The following is a 25,287-nucleotide window of genomic DNA, read 5'->3' on the forward strand; positions in this document are numbered from 1 at the left end:
AACTGTCAGTTGAGCATCTTTGTTTTCTACCCGTCACCTTTGAGTTTAGCATCTTTGTTTTCTACCCGTCAACTGTCAGTTTAGCATCTTTGTTTTCTACCCGTCAACTGTCAGTTTAGCATCTTTGTTTTCTACCTGTCAACTGTCAATTTAGGCTCTGTCACACCAAATTTCTTTCCCCTAAACCCCCCCCCCCAACAAAGATGCTAAACTGACAGTTGACAGGTAGAAAACAAAGATGCTAAACTGACAGTTGACGGGTAGAAAACAAAGATGCTAAACCGACAGTTGACAGGTAGAAAACAAAGATGCTAAACTGACAGTTGACGGGTAGAAAACAAAGATGCTAAACCGACAGTTGACGGGTAGAAAATAAAGATGCTAAACTGACAGTTGACGGGTAGAAAACAAAGATGCTAAATTGACAGTTGACAGGTAGAAAACAAAGATGCTAAACTGACAGTTGACGGGTAGAAAACAAAGATGCTAAACTGACAGTTGACGGGTAGAAAACAAAGATGCTGAACTGACAGTTGACGGGTAGAAAACAAAGATGCTAAACTGACAGTTGACGGGTAGAAAACAAAGATGCTAAAGTGACAGTTGACGGGTAGAATCCAATCCAATCCAATCCACTTTATTTATATAGCACATTTAAACAACAAAATGTTTCCAAAGTGCTGCACAACAATATTAAACACAATTAAAAACAATAAAAAAATAAATATGATTAAAAACAATTTCAAAGGGTAAAACCAATTAAAACAGTAAATAGAAAGCAAAATTTTAAAAACACAGAGGACAACAGAGGACCACACAACTCACGTAGTGTTAAAAGCCAGAGAATAAAAGTGGGTCTTAAGACGAGACTTAAAACACTAGAAAACAAAGATGCTAAACTGACAGTTGACGGGTAGAAAACAAAGATGCTAAACTGACAGTTGACGGGTAGAAAACAAAGATGCTAAACTGACAGTTGACGGGTAGAAAACAAAGATGCTAAAATGACAGTTGACGGGTAGAAAACAAAGATGCTAAACTGACAGTTGACGGGTAGAAAACAAAGATGCTAAACTGACAGTTGACGGGTAGAAAACAAAGATGCTAAACTGACAGTTGACGGGTAGAAAACAAAGATGCTAAACTGACAGTTGACGGGTAGAAAACAATGATGTTAAACTGACAGTTGACGGGTAGAAAACAAAGATGCTAAACTGACAGTTGACGGGTAGAAAACCAAGATGCTAAACTGACAATTGACGGGTAGAAAACAAAGATGCTAAATTGACAGTTGACAGGTAGAAAACAAAGATGCTAAAATGACAGTTGACAGGTAGAAAACAAAGATGCTAAATTGACAGTTGACAGGTAGAAAACAAATATGCTAAACTGACAGTTGACGGGTAGAAAACAAAGATGCTAAACTGACAGTTGACAGGTAGAAAACAAATATGCTAAACTGACAGTTGACGGGTAGAAAATAAAGATGCTAAACTGACAGTTGACGGGTAGAAAACAAAGATGTTAAACTGACAGTTGACGGGTAGAAAACAAAGATGCTAAACTGACAGTTGACAGGTAGAAAACAAAGATGTTAAACTGACAGTTGACGGGTAGAAAACCAAGATGCTAATCTGACAGTTGACGGGTAGAAAACAAAGATGCTAAACTGACAGTTGACGGGTAGAAAACAAAGATGCTAAACTGACAGTTGACGGGTAGAAAACAAAGATGCTAAACTGACAGTTGACAGGTAGAAAACAAAGTTTTCCTGCTCAAATGAACGGACTGTTGAAAATAGGAATCGGGAGATTACTTTTCACAGGTAATATTTAACATTAACGTACTATTGGTTGTCTATTATACAGCATTATTCACATGTGAATAATATAAATGCAGTCTATTATACAGCATTATTCACATGTGAATAACATAAATAGTCTATTATACAGCATTATTCACATGTGAATAACATAAATATAGTCTATTATACAGCATTATTCACATGTGAATAATATAAATACAGTCTATTATACAGCATTATTCACATGTGAATAACATAAATACAGTCTATTATACAGCATTATTCACATGTGAATAATATAAATACAGTCTATTATACAACATTATTCACATGTGAATAACATAAATGCAGTCTATTATACAGCATTATTCACATGTGAATAACGTAAATACAGTCTATTATACAGCATTATTCACATGTGAATAACATAAATACAGTCTATTATACAGCATTATTCACATGTGAATAACATAAATACAGTCTATTATACAGCATTATTCACATGTGAATACTATAATTCAGTCTATTATACAGCATTATTCACATGTGAATAACATAAATACAGTCTATTATACAGCATTATTCACATGTGAATAATATAAATTCAGTCTATTATACAGCATTATTCACATGTGAATAATATAAATACAGTCTATTATACAGCATTATTCACATGTGAATAATATAAATTCAGTCTATTATACAGCATTATTTACATGTGAATAAAATAAATACAGTCTATTATACAGCATTATTCACATGTGAATAACATAAATACAGTCTATTATACAGCATTATTCACATGTGAATAACATAAACACAGTCTATTATACAGCATTATTCACATGTGAATAATATAAATATAGTCTATTATACAGCATTATTCACATGTGAATAACATAAATACAGTCTATTATACAGCATTATTCACATGTGAATAACGTAAATACAGTCTATTATACAGCATTATTCACATGTGAATAACATAAATACAGTCTATTATACAGCATTATTCACATGTGAATAATATAAATACAGTCTATTATACAGCATTATTCACATGTGAATAACATAAATACAGTCTATTATACAGCATTATTCACATGTGAATAACATAAATACAGTCTATAATACAGCATTATTCACATGTGAATAATATAAATACAGTCTATTATACAACATTATTCACATGTGAATAATATAAATACAGTCTATTATACAGCATTATTCACATGTGAATAATATAAATACAGTCTATTATACAACATTATTCACATGCGAATAATATAAATACAGTCTATTATACAGCATTATTCACATGTGAATAATATAAATACAGTCTATTATACAACATTATTCACATGTGAATAACATAAATGCAGTCTATTATACAGAATTATTCACATGTGAATAATATAAACACAGTCTATTATACAGCATTATTCACATGTGAATAACATAAATACAGTCTATTATACAGCATTATTCACGTGTGAATAATATAAATATACTATACATATATTCTACATTTAAGTACATTTAAGTCCAGTCAAGAAGGAACATATATATTATACAGTCTGATGGCTGTCGGTATGAAGGACAATTATCTTTCTCTATTGTATTAAAACACTACACTTTATATCTGATGACAACAGTCATAAATGATGTTTCTTATCAATGTCAATGAACTATTTAGATATGTCTTCTTATTCCTCCTCTCACTACACCTACTCTCCTCTGGACTTTGGAATACTCCCTACCTTTTATTTCCTTATTCCAATTACCTTGACACTTGTTATTGTCTTCCATCTTCTGTCCAATGAACTGATTTATAAATTATAGTCCAGAATTTACGGTAATCGTGATGTCAATATCAATCAAAATAATCATTTTTTTGCAATAATCGTCCTGTATATTATGTCCCAGAGAGTTTTTCTTGGTCATTTGCACCTCTACTCTCATGAAACATCACTCAATGGCATACAGCACGATAAAACTAATGACAAAAAAACCAAACTATTTACATTACGGCCGTCAACAAAGGAAAATCCACAAATCTGCCGCACCGATTAATACCTTATAGTCCAGAATATCAATATCAATATCTATCAAAATAATCATGATTATTATTTTTTTGCAATAATCGTCCTGTATTTTATGTCCCAAAGAGTTTTTCTCGTGTCATTTGTACCTCTACTCTCATGAAACATCACTCAATGGTGCGCGGCACGACTGCCGCACCGATTTATAAATTATTGTCCAGAATTTACGGTAATTGTGATGTCAATATCAAGGAAAATAATCCTTTTTTTGCAATAATCGTCCTGTATATTATGTCCCAAAGAGTTTTTCCCGTGTCATTTGTGCCTCTACTCTCATGAAACGTCGCTCAATGGCACGCGGCACTACAAAACTAATGACAAAAAAAAAAAAAACTATTTACATTATGGCCGTCAACAAAGGAAAATCCATAAATCCGCCGCACCGATTTATAAATTATAGTCCAGAATTTACGGTAATCGTGATGTCAATATCAATCAAAATAATAATTTTTTTGCAACAATCGTCCTGTATATTATGTCCCAAAGAGTTTTTCCCGTGTCATGTGTGCCTCTACTCTCATGAAACATCACTCAATGGTGCGCGGCACGACTGCCGCACCGATTTATAAATTATAGTCCAGAATTTACGGTAATTGTGATGTCAATATCAAGGAAAATAATCATTTTTTTGCAATAATCGTCCTGTATTTTATGTCTCAAAGAGTTTTTCTCGTGTCATTTGTACCTCTACTCTCATGAAACATCACTCAATGGCATGCAGCACTACAAAACTAATGACAAAAAATTACTGTTAACTGTCAACACTTCAGCTGATGACAACCACCAGTTTTTGTGTGGCATTTGTCATTTGTGCCTCTACTCTCATGAAACATCGCTAGACGGCGCGCGTCACGACAAAACCAATGACAAAAAAAATATATATATATTGTCATTATGGCCGTCAACAAAGGAAAATCCATAAATCTGCCGCATTGATTTATAAATTATAGTCCAGAATTTACGGTAATCGTGATGTCAATATCAATCAAAATAATCATAATTATTATTTTTTTGCAATAATCGTCCTGTATTTTATGTCTCAAAGAGTTTTTCTTGGTCATTTGTACCTCTATTCTCATGAAACGTCGCTCAAAGGCGCGTGGCACAACTAAACTAATGACAAAAGAACGAAACTATTTGCATTATGGCCGTCAACAAAGGAAAATCTACAAATCTGCCGCACCGATTTTATAAATTATAGTCCAGAATTTACGGTAATCGTGACGTCAATATCAAACAAAATAATCATGATTATTATTTTTTTGCAATAATCGTCCTGTATTTTATGTCTCAAAGAGTTTTTCTCTTGTCATTTGTACCTCTACTCTCATGAAACATCACTCAATGGCGCGCGGCACGACTGCCGCACCGATTCATAATTTATAATCCAGAATTTACGGTAATCGTGATGTCAATATCAATCAAAATAATCATGATTATTATTTTTTTGCAATAATTGTCCTGTATATTATGTCCCAAAGAGTTTTTCCCGTGTCATGTGTGCCTCTACTTTCATGAAACATCACTCAATGGTGCGCGGCACGACTGTCGCACCGATTTATAAATTATAGTCCAGAATTTACGGTAATCGTGATGTCAATATCAATCAAAATAATATTTTTTTTGCAATAATCGTCCTGTATATTATGTCCCAAAGAGTTTTTCCCGTGTCATTTGTACCTCTACTCTCATGAAACATCACTCAATGGCACTCGGCACTACAAAACTAATGACAAAAAAAATTAAAAACTATTTGCATTATGGCCGTCAACAAAGGAAAATCCACAAATCTGCCGCACCGATTAATACCTTATAGTCCAGAATATCAATATCAATATCAATCAAAATAATCATGATTATTATTTTTTTTGCAATAATCGTCCTGTATATTATGCCCCAAAGAGTTTTTCCCGTGTCATTTGTACCTCTACTCTCATGAAACATCACTCAATGGCGCGCAGCACGACTGCCGCACCGATTTATAAATTATAGTCCAGAATTTACGGTAATCGTCATGTCAATATCAATCAAAATAATCATTTTTTTGCAATAATCGTCCAGTATATTATGTCCCAAAGAGTTTTTCCCGTGTCATTTGTACCTCTACTCTCATGAAACATCACTCAATGGCATGCAGCACGACAAAACTAATGACAAAAAAAACCGAAACTATTTGCATTATGGCCGTCAACAAAGGAAAATCCATAAATCTGCCGCACCGATTTATAAATTATAGTCCAGAATTTACGGTAATTGTGATGTCAATATCAATGAAAATAACAATTTTTTTGCAATAATCGTCCTGTATATTACGCCCCAGAGAGTTTTTCTCTTGTCATTTGTACCTCTACTCTCATGAAACATCACTCAATGGCATGCAGCATGACAAAACTAATGACAAAAAAACACTGTTAACTGTCAACACTTCAGCTGATGACAACCACCAGTTTTTGTGTGGCATTTGTCATTTGCGCCTCTACTCTCATGAAACATCGCTCAACGGCATGCAGCACGACAAAACTAATGACAAAAAAACAAAACTATTTGCATTGTGGCCGTCAATAAAGGAAAATCTATAAATCCGCCGCACCGATTTATAAATTATAGTCCAGAATTTACGGTAATCGTGATGTCAATATCAATCAAAATAATCCTTTTTTTGCAACAATCATCCCGTATATTATGTCCCAGAGAGTTTTTCCCGTGTCATTTGCACCTCTACTCTCATGAAACATCACTCAATGGCATGCAGCACGACAAAACTAATGACAAAAAATTACTGTTAACTGTCAACACTTCAGCTGATGACAACCACCAGTTTTTGTGTGGCATTTGTCATTTGCGCCTCTACTCTCATGAAACATCGCTAGACGGCGCGCGGCACGACAAAACTAATGACAAAAAAATATATATATATATTGTCATTATGGCCGTCAACAAAGGAAAATCCATAAATCTGCCGCATTGATTTATAAATTATAGTCCAGAATTTACGGTAATCGTGATGTCAATATCAATCAAAATAATCATAATTATAACTTTTTTGCAACAATCGTCCTGTATATTATGTCCCAAAGAGTTTTTCTTGGTCAATTGTACCTCTACTCTCATGAAACATCACTCAATGGCATGCAGCACGACAAAACTAATGACAAAAGAAACAAACTATTTACATTATGGCTGTCAACAAAGGAAAATCCACAAATCTGCCGCACCGATTTATAAATTATAGTCCAGAATTTATGATAATCGTGATGTCAATATCAATCAAAATAATCATGATTATTATTTTTTTGCAATAATCGTCCTGTATTTTATGTCTCAAAGAGTTTTTCTCGTGTCATTTGAACATCTACTCTCATGAAACATCACTCAATGGCGCGCGGCACGACTGTCGCACCGATTTATAAATTATAGTCCAGAATTTACGGTAATCGTGATGTCAATATCAATCAAAATAATATTTTTTTTTGCAATAATCGTCCTGTATATTATGTCCCAAAGAGTTTTTCCCGTGTCATTTGTACCTCTACTCTCATGAAACATCACTCAATGGCACTCGGCACTACAAAACTAATGACAAAAAAAATTAAAAACTATTTGCATTATGGCCGTCAACAAAGGAAAATCCACAAATCTGCCGCACCGATTAATACCTTATAGTCCAGAATATCAATATCAATATCAATCAAAATAATCATGATTATTATTTTTTTTGCAATAATCGTCCTGTATATTATGCCCCAAAGAGTTTTTCCCGTGTCATTTGTACCTCTACTCTCATGAAACATCACTCAATGGCGCGCAGCACGACTGCCGCACCGATTTATAAATTATAGTCCAGAATTTACGGTAATCGTCATGTCAATATCAATGAAAATAATCATTTTTTTGCAATAATCGTCCTGTATATTATGTCCCAAAGAGTTTTTCCCGTGTCATTTGTACCTCTACTCTCATGAAACATCACTCAATGGCATGCAGCACGACAAAACTAATGACAAAAAAAACCGAAACTATTTGCATTATGGCCGTCAACAAAGGAAAATCCATAAATCTGCCGCACCGATTTATAAATTATAGTCCAGAATTTACGGTAATTGTGATGTCAATATCAATGAAAATAAAAATTTTTTTGCAATAATCGTCCTGTATATTACGCCCCAGAGAGTTTTTCTCTTGTCATTTGTACCTCTACTCTCATGAAACATCACTCAATGGCATGCAGCATGACAAAACTAATGACAAAAAAACACTGTTAACTGTCAACACTTCAGCTGATGACAACCACCAGTTTTTGTGTGGCATTTGTCATTTGCGCCTCTACTCTCATGAAACATCGCTCAACGGCATGCAGCACGACAAAACTAATGACAAAAAAACAAAACTATTTGCATTGTGGCCGTCAATAAAGGAAAATCTATAAATCCGCCGCACCGATTTATAAATTATAGTCCAGAATTTACGGTAATCGTGATGTCAATATCAATCAAAATAATCCTTTTTTTTGCAACAATCGTCCTGTATATTATGTCCCAAAGCAAAAAGTTTTTCTTGTGTCATTTGCACCTCTACTCTCATGAAACATCACTCAATGGCATGCAGCACGATAAAACTAATGACAAAAAAACCAAACTATTTACATTATGGCCCTCAACAAAGGAAAATCCACAAATCTGCTGCACCGATTAATACCTTATAGTCCAGAATATCAATATCAATATCAATCAAAATAATCATGATTATTATTTTTTTGCAATAATCGTCCTGTATTTTATGTCTCAAAGAGTTTTTCTCGTGTCATTTGAACATCTACTCTCATGAAACATCACTCAATGGCGCGCGGCACGACTGTCGCACCGATTTATAAATTATAGTCCAGAATTTACGGTAATCGTGATGTCAATATCAATCAAAATAATATTTTTTTTGCAATAATCGTCCTGTATATTATGTCCCAAAGAGTTTTTCCCGTGTCATTTGTACCTCTACTCTCATGAAACATCACGCAATGGCACTCGGCACTACAAAACTAATGACAAAAAAAATTAAAAACTATTTGCATTATGGCCGTCAACAAAGGAAAATCCACAAATCTGCCGCACCGATTAATACCTTATAGTCCAGAATATCAATATCAATATCAATCAAAATAATCATGATTATTATTTTTTTTGCAATAATCGTCCTGTATATTATGTCCCAAAGAGTTTTTCCCGTGTCATGTGTGCCTCTACTCTCATGAAACATCACTCAATGGTGCGCGGCACGACTGCCGCACCGATTTATAAATTATAGTCCAGAATTTACGGTAATTGTGATGTCAATATCAAGGAAAATAATCATTTTTTTGCAATAATCGTCCTGTATTTTATGTCTCAAAGAGTTTTTCTCGTGTCATTTGTACCTCTACTCTCATGAAACATCACTCAATGGCATGCAGCACGACAAAACTAATGACAAAAAAACACTGTTAACTGTCAACACTTCAGCTGATGACAACCACCAGTTTTTGTGTGGCATTTGTCATTTGCGCCTCTACTCTCATGAAACATCGCTCGACGGCGTGCGGCACGACAAAACTAATGACAAAAAAAATAAAAAATATTGTCATTATGGCCGTCAACAAAGGAAAATCCATAAATCTGCCGCATTGATTTATAAATTATAGTCCAGAATTTATGGTAATCGTGATATCAATATCAATCAAAATAATCATTTTTTTGCAATAATCGTCCTGTATATTATGTCCCAAAAAGTTTTTCCTGTGTCATTTGCACCTCTACTCTCATGAAACATCACTCAATGGCATGCAGCACGATAAAACTAATGACAAAAAAACCAAACTATTTACATTATGGCCCTCAACAAAGGAAAATCCACAAATCTGCTGCACCGATTAATACCTTATAGTCCAGAATATCAATATCAATATCAATCAAAATAATCATGATTATTATTTTTTTGCAATAATCGTCCTGTATTTTATGTCTCAAAGAGTTTTTCTCGTGTCATTTGTACCTCTACTCTCATGAAACATCACTCAATGGTGCGCGGCACGACTGCCGCACCGATTTATAAATTATAGTCCAGAATTTACGGTAATTGTGATGTCAATATCAATGAAAATAATCATTTTTTTTGCAATAATCGTCTTGTATACTACGCCCCAAAGAGTTTTTCCCTTGTCATTTGTACCTCTACTCTCATGAAACATCACTCAATGGCACTCGGCACTACAAAACTAAGGACAAAAAAAAAAAAAACTATTTGCATTATGGCCGTCAACAAAGGAAAATCCATAAATCTGCTGCACCGATTTATAAATTATAGTCCAGAATTTACGGTAATCGTGATGTCAATATCAATGAAAAATAATCCTTTTTTTGCAACAATCGTCCTGTATATTTTGTCCCAAAGCAAAAAGTTTTTCTTGTGTCATTTGCACCTCTACTCTCATGAAACATCACTCAATGGCATGCAGCACGACAAAACTAATGACAAAAAAACCAAACTATTTACATTATGGCCGTCAACAAAGGAAAATCCACAAATCTGCCGCACCAATTAATACCTTATAGTCCAGAATATCAATATCAATCAAAATAATCATGATTATTATTTTTTTTGCAATAATCGTCCTGTATTTTATGTCCCAAAGAGTTTTTCTCGTGTCATTTGTACCTCTACTCTCATGAAACATCACTCAATGGTGCGCGGCACGACTGCCGCACCGATTTATAAATTATAGTCTAGAATTTACGGTAATTGTGATGTCCATATCAATGAAAATAATCATTTTTTTGCAATAATCGTCCTGTATATTACGCCCCAAAGAGTTTTTCCCTTGTCATTTGTACCTCTACTCTCATGAAACATCACTCAATGGCGCGCGGCACGACTGCCGCACTGATTAATAAATTATAGTCCAGAATTTACGGTAATCGTGATGTCAATATCAATCAAAATAATCATTTTTTTGCAATAATCGTCCTGTATATTATGTCCCAAAGAGTTTTTCCCGTGTCATTTGCGCCTCTACTCTCATGAAACATCACTCAAAGGCACGGCACGATAAAACTAATGACCAAAAAAAACGAAACTATTTGTATTATGGCCGTCAACAAAGGAAAATCCATAAATCTGCCGCACAGATTTATAAATTATAGTCCAGAATTTACGGTAATCGTGATGTCAATATCAATCAGAGTAATCTTTTTTTTGCAATAATCGTCCTGTATTTTACATCCCAAAGAGTTTTTCCCGTGTCATTTGCGCCTCTACTCTCATGAAACATCACTCGAAGGCATACAGCACGACAAAACTAATGACAAAAAAGCAAAACTATTTGCATTATGGCCGTCAACAAAGGAAAATCCACAAATCCGCTGCACCGATTTATAAATTATATTCCAGAATTTACGGTAATCGTGATGTCAATATCAATCAAAATAATCATTTTTTTGCAACAATCGTCCTGTATATTATGTCCCAAAGCAAAAAGTTTTTCTTGTGTCATTTGCACCTCTACTCTCATGAAACATCACTCAATGGCATGCAGCACTACAAAACTAATGACAAAAAAACACTGTTTACTGTCAACACTTCAGCTGATGACAACCACCAGTTTTTGTGTGGCATTTGTCATTTGCGCCTCTACTCTCATGAAACATCACTCAACGGCGCGCGGCACGACAAAACTAATGACAAAAAAACCACTGATGACTGCTACCATGATGGTTGTGTAGCTTTTCCATGCCTAATGGCTCCGGCCAATTGGCCCTGATGTTGTGATGTGTTCTTCCGTGGGAGCAGTGTGGGATTACACTGCTTCTCGGGAGAAGTGTAATCCCAGCTAATCTGGGATTCAGTTTCACGTCGCCTTGCAGACACAAACGGCGAGCGGACACGAAGGAGAGTATGGCGACACGGAGGGGTTTGCCTGAATGAAGGATGTATCTGCTGGTCCTGCTCTGCTTCCTGCAACACCCGGCCGTCCTCACCTCCTGCCCACCCTTGTGTGTCTGCACCTATGGAACCTCACAACTCAGGTGGAGTGACTCTTCCTTCTCTTTCATTGTCACATTACCCTTTTTTTCTCAGCTTTAATGAAAGATCAATATATTATTTATCAGATTTTTTTCATTTTTAATGGCATATTTTTTTCCTTTTTATCCATTCATTATATTTATATTTAAACACTAATTGCTTTGTATTTTGTAATTATCCAATTCTTGTTTTATAATGATTAGCATCCTATGAAGGAAAACTATTAGTATTTTTTAACCTATTACTACCTGTTTTTGTGTATTTTTTTTGTGTGTATTTTTCCTCCATCGTCTCTTTCTGGGGCGGACTGGCTTGTACATGCACATGCATCCTCTGCTGTTGCCATTTCTACTGCAATACAAGTTATCTTTTGGACTTTTATCTGCCTGTAGACCCCATATGGAAGCGCTAAAAAAACCCATTAGTTTCACCTGGTTCACATTTTCACTCACGCACCTGTTGTCAATCATGTCACTGTTATTTAAGCCTGTCTTTTTCTGTTGGTCGTCCTGGCGACATTACCCCTGTTACGTCTACTACCCACGCTACCCATGCTACTCATGTTTATCATACTTCATGCTGTTCGTTCTGGTCACAGTAAGTGTTATTTTGTTTCATGTCCATAGTTTTGCCTTTGTGCTCGTTTTTTTGTTTCATAGCCAAGTTTGTTCTCCCCCTTTTGTTGGTCCTGTTCTTTAGTGTTATAATAAATCATGTATCTACCTTCATCCGATGTCCGGTCCAGTTGTTTTGCATCACACCATAGATGACGGGGGAAAGACGCTATCTAAGTGGAGGCACGTACAAAACCCCAAAAGCAGTGAAGTTGTCACGTTGTGTAAATAAAAAGAGAATACAATGATTTGCAAATCCTTTTCAACTTAAATGTGTCACGACGCGGACTTGGGCGACGCAACTTATTGCGTGGGTTGCTTTCCCGAGATGCAAAACAACTGGACCGGACATCGGATGAAGGTAGATACGTGATTTATTATAACGCTAAAGAAAAGGACCAACACAAGGCGGAGAACAAACTTGGCTATGAAACAAAAAAAACGAGCACAAAGGCAAAACTATGGACATGAAACAAAATAACACTTACTGTGACCAGAACGAACAGCATGAAGTATGATAAACATGAGTATCATGGGTAGCGTGGGTAGTAGACGTAACAGGGGTAATGTCGCCAGGACGACCAACAGAAAAAGACAGGCTTAAATAACAGTGACATGATTGACAACAGGTGCGTGAGTGAAAATGTGAACCAGGTGAAACTAATGGTTGCTATGGTGACAAAACAATGGAGTGAAAACAGGAACCAAAAAAAGAGTCCAAAAACCAAACAGGACATAACTTAAACAAAACATGATCATAGACATGACAATATTCAATTGAAGAAACTGAAAAGACAAGATATTGCAAATATTAGCTCATTCGGAATTTGATGCCTGCAACATGTTTCAAAAAAGCTGGCACAAGTGGCAAAAAAAGAGTGAGAAAGTTGAGGAATGCTCATCAAAGACTTATTTGGAACATCGAACAGGCTAATTGGGAACAGGTGGGTGCCATGATTGGGTATTTCCATGAAATGCTCAGTCATTCACAAACAAGGACGGGGGCGAGGGTCACCACTTTGTCAACAAATGCCTGAGCAAATTGTTTAAGGACAACATTTCTCAACAGGGAATTTAGGGATTTCACCATCTACGCTCCGTAATATCATCAAAAGGTTCAGAGAATCTGGAGAAATCACTGCACGTAAGCCATGATATTACGCACCTTAGATCCCTTCAGGCAGTACTGCATCAAAAAGCCACATCAATGTGTAAAGGATATCACCACATGGGCTCAGGAACACTTCAGAAAACCACTGTCAGTAGCTACAGTTGGTCGCTACATCTGTAAGTGCAAGTTAAAACTCTTTCTATGCAAAGCGAAAACCATTTATCAACAACACCCAGAAAAGCCGCCGAGAAGGGAGACTGTTGAACAACTTAAAATGTACATCAAGCAAGAATGGGAAAGAATTCCACTTCAAAAATGTGTCTCCTCAGTTCCCAAACCTTTACTGAGTGTTGTTAAAAGGAAAGGCCATGTAACACACTGGTAAAAATGCCTTTTTTGCAATGTGTTGCTGCTATTAAATTCTAAGTTCATGATTATTTGCAAAAAATGATAAAGTTTCTCAGTGTGAACATGAAATATCTTGTCTTTGCAGTCTATTCAATTGAATATAAGTTGAAAAGGATTTGTTGTATTCTCTTTTTATTGACCATTTACAGGTTAAATAGGTTGCAAAATGAGGGAATTGCGCAACTTGGAAAAATGTCCCATCCATTTCAATGGGAACTTCCTGGAAATTTGGGGAAAAGTGGGATTTAAAAAAACCAAAAAACAATTAGGAGTATGAATGTGCCGAATGAGCTCAATTGGTTGGTGTTAGAATTTTTTTAAATCCGTCAAGAAATGATAAAGTAGTAACAGTTTGTTAATTGGAAAATGGTATTACGGAATTTTTAAAGTTCTTAAACCAACTTGGTTTTTTTTTTGTCCTGACTGAGGAATGTGTTGACAGTGGAACGGTTAAAATGGGTTGAAAAATGTGAAATAAGGTTCCAAAGAACCCAGGAATTCCTGGAAAATTGTTGAACGTGGAAAATGGTTGTTTGTTTTTGAATCAGTTGTAAAATGTGGGAATTGTGCAAGTTTGAAAAATGGATCAGTCATTTTGAATTGGGAAAATGTCCCTAAAAACTGGGAATTTTCGAAAATCCGGGAATTTTTTTTTTATAAATATTGAAGGAGAGCACACAATTCCTGATCAGGCTGAATATTTTGAAGTTGGAACAGTTTGAATTGGATACAACATGTGGGAGTTGTGGAACTTTGAAAAATGTCCCATTGATTTCAATGGGAACTTCCTGGAAATTTGGGGAAAAGTGGGATTTAAAAAACCCCAAAAACAATTAGGAGTATGAATGTGCCGAATGAGCTCAATTGGTTGGTGTTAGAATTTTTTTTAATCCGTCAAGAAATGTTGAAGTAGTAACAGTCTTTTAATTGGAAAATGGTATTACGGAATTTTTAAAGTTCTTAAACCAACTTATTTATTTTTTTTGTCCTGACTGAGGAATGTGTTGACAGTGGAACGGTTAAAATGGGTTGAAAAATGTGAAATAAGGTTCCAAAGAACCCAGGAATTCCTGGAAAATTGTTGAACGTGGAAAATGGTTGTTTGTTTTTGAATCAGTTGTAAAATGTGGGAATTGTGCAAGTTTGAAAAATGGATCAGTCATTTTGAATTGGGAAAATGTCCCTAAAAACTGGGAATTTTCGAAAATCCGGGAATTTTTTTTTTATAAATATTGAAGGAGAGCACACAATTCCTGATCAGGCTGAATATTTTGAAGTTGGAACAGTTTGAATTGGATACAACATGTAGGAGTTGTGGAACTTTGAAAAATGTCCCATTGATTTCAATGGACATTTCATGGAAATGTAGGACTTTTGGGAAAAGCAGGAATTTTTTTTAGAATACTAGTTGAAGTGGTTGGTGTTGGAATTTTTCAAAACGGTCGAGAAATGTTGAAGTAGTAACATTTTTAATTGAGAAATGTTATTCGGGAATTTCGGGGAAAACCGGGAATTTTTTTGAACTTGGAAAAATGATAGTTTGAATTTCCAGGATGAGTGGAATGTGCTGAAGGTGGAATGGTTTGAATAGTTTGAAAAATGTGGAAATGGTGGAAGTTTGAAAAATGGCCAATTCATTTTGAAAGGGAAAGATGTCCCGGAAAACCTGAAAATCTGGGAAAATCTGGTAATAGACTGAACAGTTTGAAGTTGGAACGGTTTGAATCGGGTGACAAATGTGGAAGGTAGAGCGCGCCAAAATCTGGAGAAGAAGAAGAAGTTGAACGAGATGAGACAATTCCTGGAGGAATTGCGTGTGAATGCTCCAATGCTGAAGTTGAACTGAAATCCTGGAATTTTTTTTTATAATTGTTGAAGTAGAGCACACAATTCCCAAACAGGCTGAATATTTTGAAGTTGGAACAGTTTGAATCAGATGAAAAATGTGGGAGTTGTGGAACTTTGAATAATGTCCCATTGAAATTTGGGAATTTCGGGAAAAGCGAGAATTATTTTGAAAATGGTAAACAACTTAAAATGGTCTGAATGAGTTGAAATGGTTGGTGTTGGAATGTTTCCAAATGGGTCGAGAAATGTTGAAGTAGTAACATGTTGAATTGAGAAATGGTATTACGGAATTCCTGGAATTTCGGGAAAACCAGGAATTTTTCCAGTTAAAAAAAAAAAATTTTTTTTTTTCCCTAATTAAGAGGAATGTTTTGACGGGGGAACGGTTGAAGTGGCTTGAAAAATGTGGAAGGAGTAGTCACCAGAAAAAAAGGATGGAAATAAGGCTTTGGAAAACCAGGAATTTTGGAAAATCCTGGAATGTTTTTGAACTTGGAAAAAAGGTAGTTTGAATTTCCAGGATGGTGAAATGTGTTGAAGTTGGAACAGTTTGAATCAGATGAAAAATGGGGGAATTGTGGAACTTTGAAGAATGTCCCATTGATTGCAACGGGAATTTCCCAAAATTTGGGAATTTCGGGAAAAGCGAGAATTATTTAGAAAATGGTCAAACACTCTGAATGAGTTGAAATGGTTGGTGTTGGAATCTTTCCAAATGGGTCGAGAAATGTTGAATTAGTAACATGTTTGATTGAGAAAAGGTTATTACGGAATTCCTGGAATTTCAGGAAAAGCAGGAATTTTTCCAGTTTAAAAAAATAAAAATGTTTTTTTGTCCTAATTAAGAGGAATCTCTTGACGGTGGATCGGATGAAGTGGCTTGAAAAATGTGGAATGAGTAGTCACCAGAAAAAAAGGATGGAATAAGGCTTTGGAAAACCAGGAATTCTGGAAAATCCTGGAATTTTTTTTAACTTGGAAAAAAGGTAGTTTGAATTTCCAGGATGGTGAAATGTGTTGAAGTTGGAACAGTTTGAATCAGATGAAAAATGGGGGAATTGTGGAACTTTTAAGAATGTCCCATTGATTGCAACGGGAATTTCCCCAAAATTTGGGAATTTCGGGAAAAGCGAGAATTATTTAGAAAATGGTCAAACACTCTGAATGAGTTGAAATGGTTGGTGTTGGAATTTTTCCAAATGGGTCGAGAAATGTTGAATTAGTAACATGTTTGATTGAGAAAAGGTTATTACGGAATTCCTGGAATTTCAGGAAAAGCAGGAATTTTTCCAGTTAAAAAAAAAAACATTGTTTTTTTGTCCTAATTAAGAGGAATCTCTTTATGGTGGATCGGATGAAGTGGCTTGAAAAATGTGGAATGAGTAGTCACCAGAAAAAAAGGATGGAAATAAGGCTTTGGAAAACCAGGAATTTTGGAAAATCCTGGAATGTTTTTGAACTTGGAAAAAAGGTAGTTTGAATTTCCAGGATGGTGAAATGTGTTGAAGTTGGAACAGTTTGAATCAGATGAAAAATTTGGGAATTGTGGAACTTTGAAGAATATCCCATTGATTTCAATGGGAATTTCCCCAAAATTTGGGAATTTCGGGAAAAGTGAGAATTATTTTGAAAATGGTCAAACACTCTGAATGAGTTGAAATGGTTGGTGTTGGAATTTTTCCAAATGGGTCGAGAAATGTTGAATTAGTAACATGTTTGATTGAGAAAAGGTTATTACGGAATTCCTGGAATTTCAGGAAAAGCAGGAATTTTTCCAGTTAAAAAAAAAAATTTGTTTTTTTGTCCGAATTAAGAGGAATCTCTTGATGGTGGAACGGATGAAGTGGCTTGAAAAATGTGGAATGAGTAGTCACCAGAAAAAAAGGATGGAAATAAGGCTTTGGAAAACCAGGAATTCTGGAAAATCCTGGAATGTTTTTGAACTTGGAAAAAAGGTAGTTTGAATTTCCAGGATGGTGAAATGTGTTGAAGTTGGAACAGTTTGAATCAGATGAAAAATTTGGGAATTGTGGAACTTTGAAGAATGTCCCATTTTATTCAATGGGAATTTCCCCAAAATTTGGGAATTTCGGGAAAAGCGAGAATTATTTTGAAAATGGTCAAACACTCTGAATGAGTTGAAATGGTTGGTGTTGGAATTTTTCCAAATGGGTCGAGAAATGTTGAATTAGTAACATGTTTGATTGAGAAAAGGTTATTACGGAATTCCTGGAATTTCAGGAAAAGCAGGAATTTTTCCAGTTTAAAAAAAAAAAAAATTGTTTTTTTGTCCTAATTAAGAGGAATCTCTTGATGGTGGAACGGATGAAGTGGCTTGAAAAATGTGGAATGAGTAGTCACCAGAAAAAAAGGATGGAAATAAGATTTTGGAAAACCAGGAATTCTGGAAAATCCTGGAATGTTTTTGAACTTGGAAAAAAGGTAGTTTGAATTTCCATGATGGTGAAATGTGTTGAAGTTGGAACAGTTTGAATCAGATGAAAAATGGGGGAATTGTGGAACTTTGAAGAATGTCCCATTGATTGCAACGGGAATTTCCCCAAAATTTGGGAATTTCGGGAAAAGCGAGAATTATTTAGAAAATGGTCAAACACTCTGAATGAGTTGAAATGGTTGGTGTTGGAATTTTTCCAAATGGGTCGAGAAATGTTGAATTAGTAACATGTTTGATTGAGAAAAGGTTATTACGGAATTCCTGGAATTTCAGGAAAAGCAGGAATTTTTCCAGTTTTAAAAAAATTATTGTTTTTTTGTCCTAATTAAGAGGAATGTCTTGATGGTGGAACGGATGAAGTGGCTTGAAAAATGTGGAAGGAGTAGTCACCAGAAAAAAAGGATGGAAATAAGGCTTTGGAAAACCAGGAATTCTGGAAAATCCTGGAATTTTTTTGAACTTGGAAAAAAAGTAGTTTGAATTTCTAGGATGGTGAAATGTGTTGAAGTTGGAACAGTTTGAATCAGATGAAAAATGGGGGAATTGTGGAACTTTGAAGAATGTCCCATTGATTGCAACGGGAATTTCCCCAAAATTTGGGAATTTCGGGAAAAGCGAGAATTATTTTGAAAATGGTCAAACACTCTGAATGAGTTGAAATGGTTGGTGTTGGAATCTTTCCAAATGGGTCGAGAAATGTTGAAATAGTAACATGTTGAATGGAGAAATTATATTACGGAATTCCTGAAATTTCAGGAAAACCAGGAATTTCTGGACACCCATGGCTTATACCACAGTCCGTATTTGAAGAAAAGAAGATCTAAACCTCGGTTCTAACAGAAGTATGATTCCTTGCTCTCAGGGGGGTGCACTGCAGTGACCCCAGGATCTCAGGAGTTCCCGTCAACGTCCCAGCCGACACGGTCAAACTGCGCCTGGAAAGGACTCCCATCACCAAGATACCCCGGGCGGCCTTCTACAACTTGTCAGAGCTGCTCTTCCTGTGGCTGACCTACAACTCCATCACGGCCGTCCACCCCAGCAGCTTCGTCAACCTGAAAGCCCTGAGAGAGTTGCGTCTGGATGGAAACCACCTGGCGGCGTTCCCTTGGGAGGGACTCCGGGACATGCCTCGTCTCCAGACCCTGGGTCTCCACAACAACCGACTGTCCAGCCTTCCGTCTCACGCTGCGCTCTTCCTCCCCAACATCACCTACCTGGACCTGTCCAGCAACAGGTGTGGCTCCTTACTAAGTCCCACACCTGTGTTGCCTTTCAGTGAACACGTCTTCTCTCTTTAGGTTGACCATGTTGTCTGCAGAACTGTTGGATCTTTGGTTCCCCTTTCCGGGTCAACAGAGCGGATCAGTGCGAAGAAGAATTCTGGGTATGACTTTACAACCTAAATGTATTTGAACTGCCATCCATCCATACATCTTCTTCCGCTTATCCGAGGTCGGGTCGATGGGGCGCCAGCCTAAGCAGGGAAGCCCAGACTTTCCTCTCCCCAACCACTTTCTATAGCTCTTCCCGGGGGATCCTGAGGCATTCCCATGCCAGCCGGGAGACATAGTCTTTCCAATGTGTCCAGGGTCTTCCCCGTGGTCTCCTACCGGTCGGACGTGCCCGAAACACCTCCCTAGGGAGGAGAAGAAGGAGCTGGGTCGATCTACGTTCCCATCCTCGCCTATGGTCATGAGCTTTGGGCAAGATCACGGGTACAAGCGGCCCAAATGAGTTTCCTCCGCCGGGTGGCGGGTCTCTCCCTTAGAGATAGGGTGAGAAGCTCTGTCATCCGGGAGGAGCTCAGAGTAAAGCCGCTGCTCCTCCACATGGAGAGGAGCCAGATGAGGTGGTTCGGGCATCTGGTCAGGATGCCACCCGAACGCCTCCCTAGGGAGGTGTTTAGGGCACTGACTTAGTCTTAGACTTAGATTGGTCACGTCCAAACTTAGACTTAGATTGGTCACATCTAGTCGTAGATTTAGATTGGTCACATCCCATTTTAGACTTAGACTGGTCACATCTAGTCTTAGACTTGGATTGGTCACATCTCGTCTTAGACTTAGATTGATCACACCTTGTCTTAGACTTAGATTGGTCACGTCCATTCGTAGACTTAGATTGGTCACATCTAGTCTTGGACTTAGATTGGTCACACCTAGTCTTAGACTTAGATTGGTCATGTCCAATATTAGACTTAGATTGGTCACATCTAATTTTAGGCTTAGATTGTTACATCTAGTCTTAGACTTAGATTGGTCAAATCTAGTTTTAGACTTAGATTGGTCACATCTAGTATTAGACTTAGATTGGTCACATCTAGTCTTAGACTTAGATTGGTCACATCTAGTATTAGACTTAGATTGGTCACTTCTAGCCTTAGACTTAGATTGGTCACACCTAGTCTTAGACTTAGATTGGTCACGTCCAATCTTAGACTTAGATTGGTCACATCTAGTCTTCGACTTAGATTGGTCACATCTAGTCTTCGACTTAGATTGGTCACATACCATTTTAGACTTAGACTGGTCACATCCTATCTTAGACTTAGATTGGTCACATGTAGTCTTAGACTTAGATTGGTCAGATCAAGTCCAACGGTTTGTGCCAAAACTCCAAAAACTAGGAGGGTGTGTCTGGGCAATGATAGATTTCTATCGTTTTCACCATAAATGGCAGGTTATTTGTAATAGTTCACATCACCCATCCCTACTATCCAGGTGTGGCCTGTGGTCTAAATACCTTAAAGTACCATTACAGTCATAACAGGAAACTAACAATTCCATTTTGTCAGTGTTTGCCGTGTAATTCTAGTACAGTAGCAACATGTTGTAAGCAAAACAATCTTGCAAGTGCAAAAACTATGAGTCAAAGAGGTTGTGCACGGACGACATATCTTTGGTTGGACATCCGGCCTCGGTTTTCCAAGCAAGAAAGTTTCTTTTTACCAGAACCTCCTCTGTTTTCATGTCAACTCTGTCGGGCTGTGCAAGTTGGTATACACTGCTGTCATCTGTGCAACGTTGCCCGCTACGGTGCAACACGGTCCTTCTGTGTTTGGACCATCTCATGCTCACTAAAGACGGCTGAAGGGTTAGGGTTAGGGTTAGGGTTAACCCTAACCCTAACCCTAACTTCCATCCATCCATCCATCCATCTTCTTCCGCTTATCCGAGGTCGGGTCGCGGGGGCAGCAGCCTAAGCAGGGAAGCCCAGACTTCCCTCTCCCCAGCCACTTCGTCCAGCTCCTCCCGGGGGATCCCGAGGCGTTCCCAGGCCAGCCGGGAGACATAGTCTTCCCAACGTGTCCTGGGTCTTCCTCGTGGCCTCCTACCGGTCGGACATGCCCTAAACACCTCCTTAGGGAGGCGCTCGGGTGGCATCCTGACCAGATGCCCGAACCACCTCATCTGGCTCCTCTCGATGCGGAGGAGCAGCGGCTTTACTTTGAGCTCCCCCCGGATGACAGAGCTTCTCACCCTATCTCTAAGGGAGAGCCCCGCCACCCGGCGGAGGAAACTCATTTCGGCCGCTTGTACCCGTGATCTTGTCCTTTCGGTCATAACCCAAAGCTCATGACCATAGGTGAGGATGGGAACGTAGATCGACCGGTAAATTGAGAGCTTTGCCTTCCGGCTCAGCTCCTTCTTCACCACAACGGATCGATACAGCGTCCGCATTACTGAAGACGCCGCACCGATCCGCCTGTCGATCTCACGATCCACTCTTCCCTCACTCGTGAACAAGACTCCGAGGTACTTGAACTCCTCCACTTGGGGCAAGATCTCCTCCCCAACCCGGAGATGGCACTCCACCCTTTTCCGGGTGGGGTGCCATTTTCATTTCTATGGAAATGCAAGAACCGAGACTCAGATTTCCCTCGCCCGGACGCGGGTCACCGGGGCCCCCCTCCGGAGCCCCCCTCCGGAGCCAGGCCCGGAGTTGGGGCACGATGGCGAGCGCCTGGTGGCCGGGCCTGTCCCCATGGGGCCCGGCCGGGCACAGCCCGAAGAGGCAACGTGGGTCCCCCCTCCAATGGGCTCACCACCCATAGCAGGGGCCATAGAGGTCGGGTGCAATGTGAGCTGGGCGGTAGCCGAAGGCAGGGCACTTGGCGGTCCGATCCTCGGCTACAGAAGCTAGCTCTTGGGACGTGGAACGTCACCTCGCTGGGGGGGAAGGAGCCTGAGCTAGTGCGCGAGGTAGAGAAGTTCCGGTTGGATATAGTCGGACTCACCTCGACGCACAGCAAGGGCTCTGGAACCAGTTCTCTCGAGAGGGGCTGGACTCTCTTCCACTCTGGCGTTGCCAGCAGTGAGAGGCGACGGGCTGGGGTGGCAATTCTTGTTGCCCCCCGGCTCAGAGCCTGCATGTTGGAGTTCAACCCGGTGGACGAGAGGGTAGCTTCCCTCCGCCTTCGGGTGGGGGGACGGGTCCTGACTGTTGTTTGCGCTTACGCGCCAAACGGCAGCTCAGAGTACCCACCCTTTTTGGATTCACTCGAGGGAGTACTTGAGAGTGCTCCCCCGGGTGATTCCCTCGTTCTACTGGGGGACTTCAACGCTCATATTGGCAACGACAGTGAAACCTAACTTCCACGTTCTACCATTTAGCTGAAGTCAGTGTTTGCTGTGTCATTGTGATATAATGCCAAAAAGATCTTGCAAACCGAGCGACGCCCCCGCCTCAGACTATATGTTTACAACTAAACCTTGCATGTTGATACTCTGACTAATATCACATTTGCCTCGTCAAATGTATCAATTCATGTAGTTTCTTGAGCTCTATTCGGATAGGTGTGGAAAGCTAATTGGTAGATCTCCAGTGCTACATAAAGTGCATGAAACATATCAATAATGTAATCGAGAGAAATTCTCCTGGATACCTAGGTCTCCATGACAACCCATGGTTGTGTGACTGCCAGATCTCCTTGGTGGTGTCATTGTCAATGTCCCTGGGAACTCCCGTGGTTCTCATGGACCATCTGCTTACATGCAGCAGATCTCTGGGTCAGTCAGGGATGCCACTGACCAAAGCCGAGCTGCCTCGCTGCATGAGACCCTCTGTCCAGCCCGTGGCCACCAGAGTCATGTCTCCGCTGGGCAGCAACGTTATCCTCCGTTGTGACGCCACCGGCTACCCGACCCCGACTTTGACCTGGGTCAAAACTTCAACCTACGTCGGTGAGGCGTGCCGTGTCCTTGGAGTTTTCGAATCAAGTCATATCGGTCTGGTATTTTTTCTCTCCAGGTTGCTGTCAACAGGACATCGTTGGGAACAATGAAGAGCTGCCCAGGAATCTGAAAAGTTGTAAGCAGTATTTTTGTCTTCCAGTTCTTTGAATGATACAGTGGCAGTTGCTGGTCTTTCAAGTAGGGGAAGCTCATTTGCAGCTAGTCTCTAAACACAAGTACAGTCTTATCTGATGCGTTTTATGTGATGTGTTATAATCTATGTCAAGCGCGTATAATACAACGAAATACACTTGCTATCAGTTCCTATGGATTTCTATTCTAAAAGCTATCTATTCATACTCTGTAGAAGTCTGTGGGACGGGTTAAACGCCCCTTCAAACGTTTGGCATACCAACATTGTGTGCAGACGATTACTGACAGTGCTCCTGTTCTAGGCATGCAAGGATCTCCGCGAGTTGGAGTCCGCTGGTCAATAATCAGCTTGGATGCCTTGTCGTACCAGGATGCGGGTGAATATCGTTGCCAAGCTCGGAACATGGCAGGAATAGCTGAAGCTCCCATTAGGCTAAAGGTGGTGGGAGTCACGCGGCTCCCCCGACTGCAGAAGAAGAAGTCCCAGAAGACTCCACCAAAGAAGAAGTCCCAGAAGACTCCACCAAAGTCATCGTCCAGGAACCGCAAGCTTAACAGGACGCCGAATGCCTCTCCCACTCTTTTACTGAAGGACAACCAGGTACCACAAATCGTTAGGTTACCTTCTCAAAGAAACAACACAAAGCCAACTCCCGTTTTTGTTGACAAACTTCTCAATGTAAACTTCAAGGGTCTAAAGAAAGTCATGAACAACACCACACTGGAGCTATCAGACAACACAACCATTCCTACATCCAACATGAACGTATGACACGTCTGTGTAGGTCCTCAGTCATCCAGGTCATGGTCATACCGCAAAGGTTGAATCAGGGCGACTGGACTTCCAGACTTCAAATCTTGAAAAGAAGGAATCTGTCCATGTCGAGTTTGAAATGTGGTTTTCAAACAAAAGCCGAGGATCGCACCCAGGCTGTGACGCTACGTGTACGGCGCTACCTCAACTTCTGAGCAAAATGCGCAAAGCCTGAGCACGTAATTCAAAACATTCCCATCTCAAATCAGCACCGCCGACTAAAATGTACTTTAATGTCATCTGTGGTTGGCCATCCCAAAACACCACCATTTGAACATGTATCGTGTCACTTTTGCACTTGTTATCAGTTGAGCACGCATTCTTTGGAGGTCGCCCGCAAAACACCCACTAATAGTACACGCAATTTTTGTTGAGCACTTGTTATCTGTATCTTAGATCAGGCCCTGTCGGTCCGCAAATTAACCAAACTCTGACCTTTATGCAGAGGTACGCATGTAACGGTGAGGACGCCGTAATGTTACCCCCCTAGTTACCTCCACCATTAACCCCCTAGTTACCTCCTCCGTTACCCCCCTAGTTAACGCCACCATTACCCCCCCAGTTAACTCCACCATTACCCCCCTAGTTAACTCCACCATTAACCCCCTAGTTACCTCCACCGTTAGTCCCCTAGGTACCTTCACCATTACCCCCCTAGTTACCTCCACCATTAAACCCCTAGTTACCTCCACCGTTACCCCCCTAGTTAACTCCACCATTAACCCCCTAGTTACCTCCACCGTTACCCCCCT

At 39.0% G+C, this 25,287-nt stretch overlaps 1 protein-coding gene across 1 annotated transcript; it reads left to right on the forward strand.

The window, feature by feature from the left end:
* Positions 1-11,814: 11,814 nt before the first annotated feature.
* On the forward strand, positions 11,815-25,022 carry lrit3b (leucine-rich repeat, immunoglobulin-like and transmembrane domains 3b). Its single transcript, XM_061986897.1, has 6 exons — positions 11,815-11,957; positions 19,254-19,628; positions 19,693-19,778; positions 23,284-23,577; positions 23,645-23,704; positions 24,024-25,022. The coding sequence occupies exons 1-6, from the start codon at positions 11,860-11,862 to the stop codon at positions 24,491-24,493; spliced, it is 1,383 nt and encodes a 460-aa protein (XP_061842881.1). The 5' UTR covers positions 11,815-11,859; the 3' UTR covers positions 24,494-25,022.
* Positions 25,023-25,287: the final 265 nt, after the last annotated feature.

The sequence above is a fragment of the Nerophis lumbriciformis genome, linkage group LG26, assembly GCF_033978685.3.
Source record: "Nerophis lumbriciformis linkage group LG26, RoL_Nlum_v2.1, whole genome shotgun sequence".
Classification (NCBI taxonomy): Eukaryota; Metazoa; Chordata; class Actinopteri; order Syngnathiformes; family Syngnathidae; genus Nerophis; species Nerophis lumbriciformis.

Excerpts from the sequence above, each read along its gene's own strand:
- lrit3b (XM_061986897.1), top strand. The coding sequence starts at position 11,860 with ATGTATCTGCTGGTCCTGCTCTGCTTCCTGCAACACCCGGCCGTCCTC. Across the intron at positions 11,958-19,253 it reads TATGGAACCTCACAACTCAG|GGGGGTGCACTGCAGTGACC; the intron begins GTGGAGTGACTC and ends CCTTGCTCTCAG. Across the intron at positions 23,578-23,644 it reads CAAAACTTCAACCTACGTCG|GTTGCTGTCAACAGGACATC; the intron begins GTGAGGCGTGCC and ends TTTTCTCTCCAG.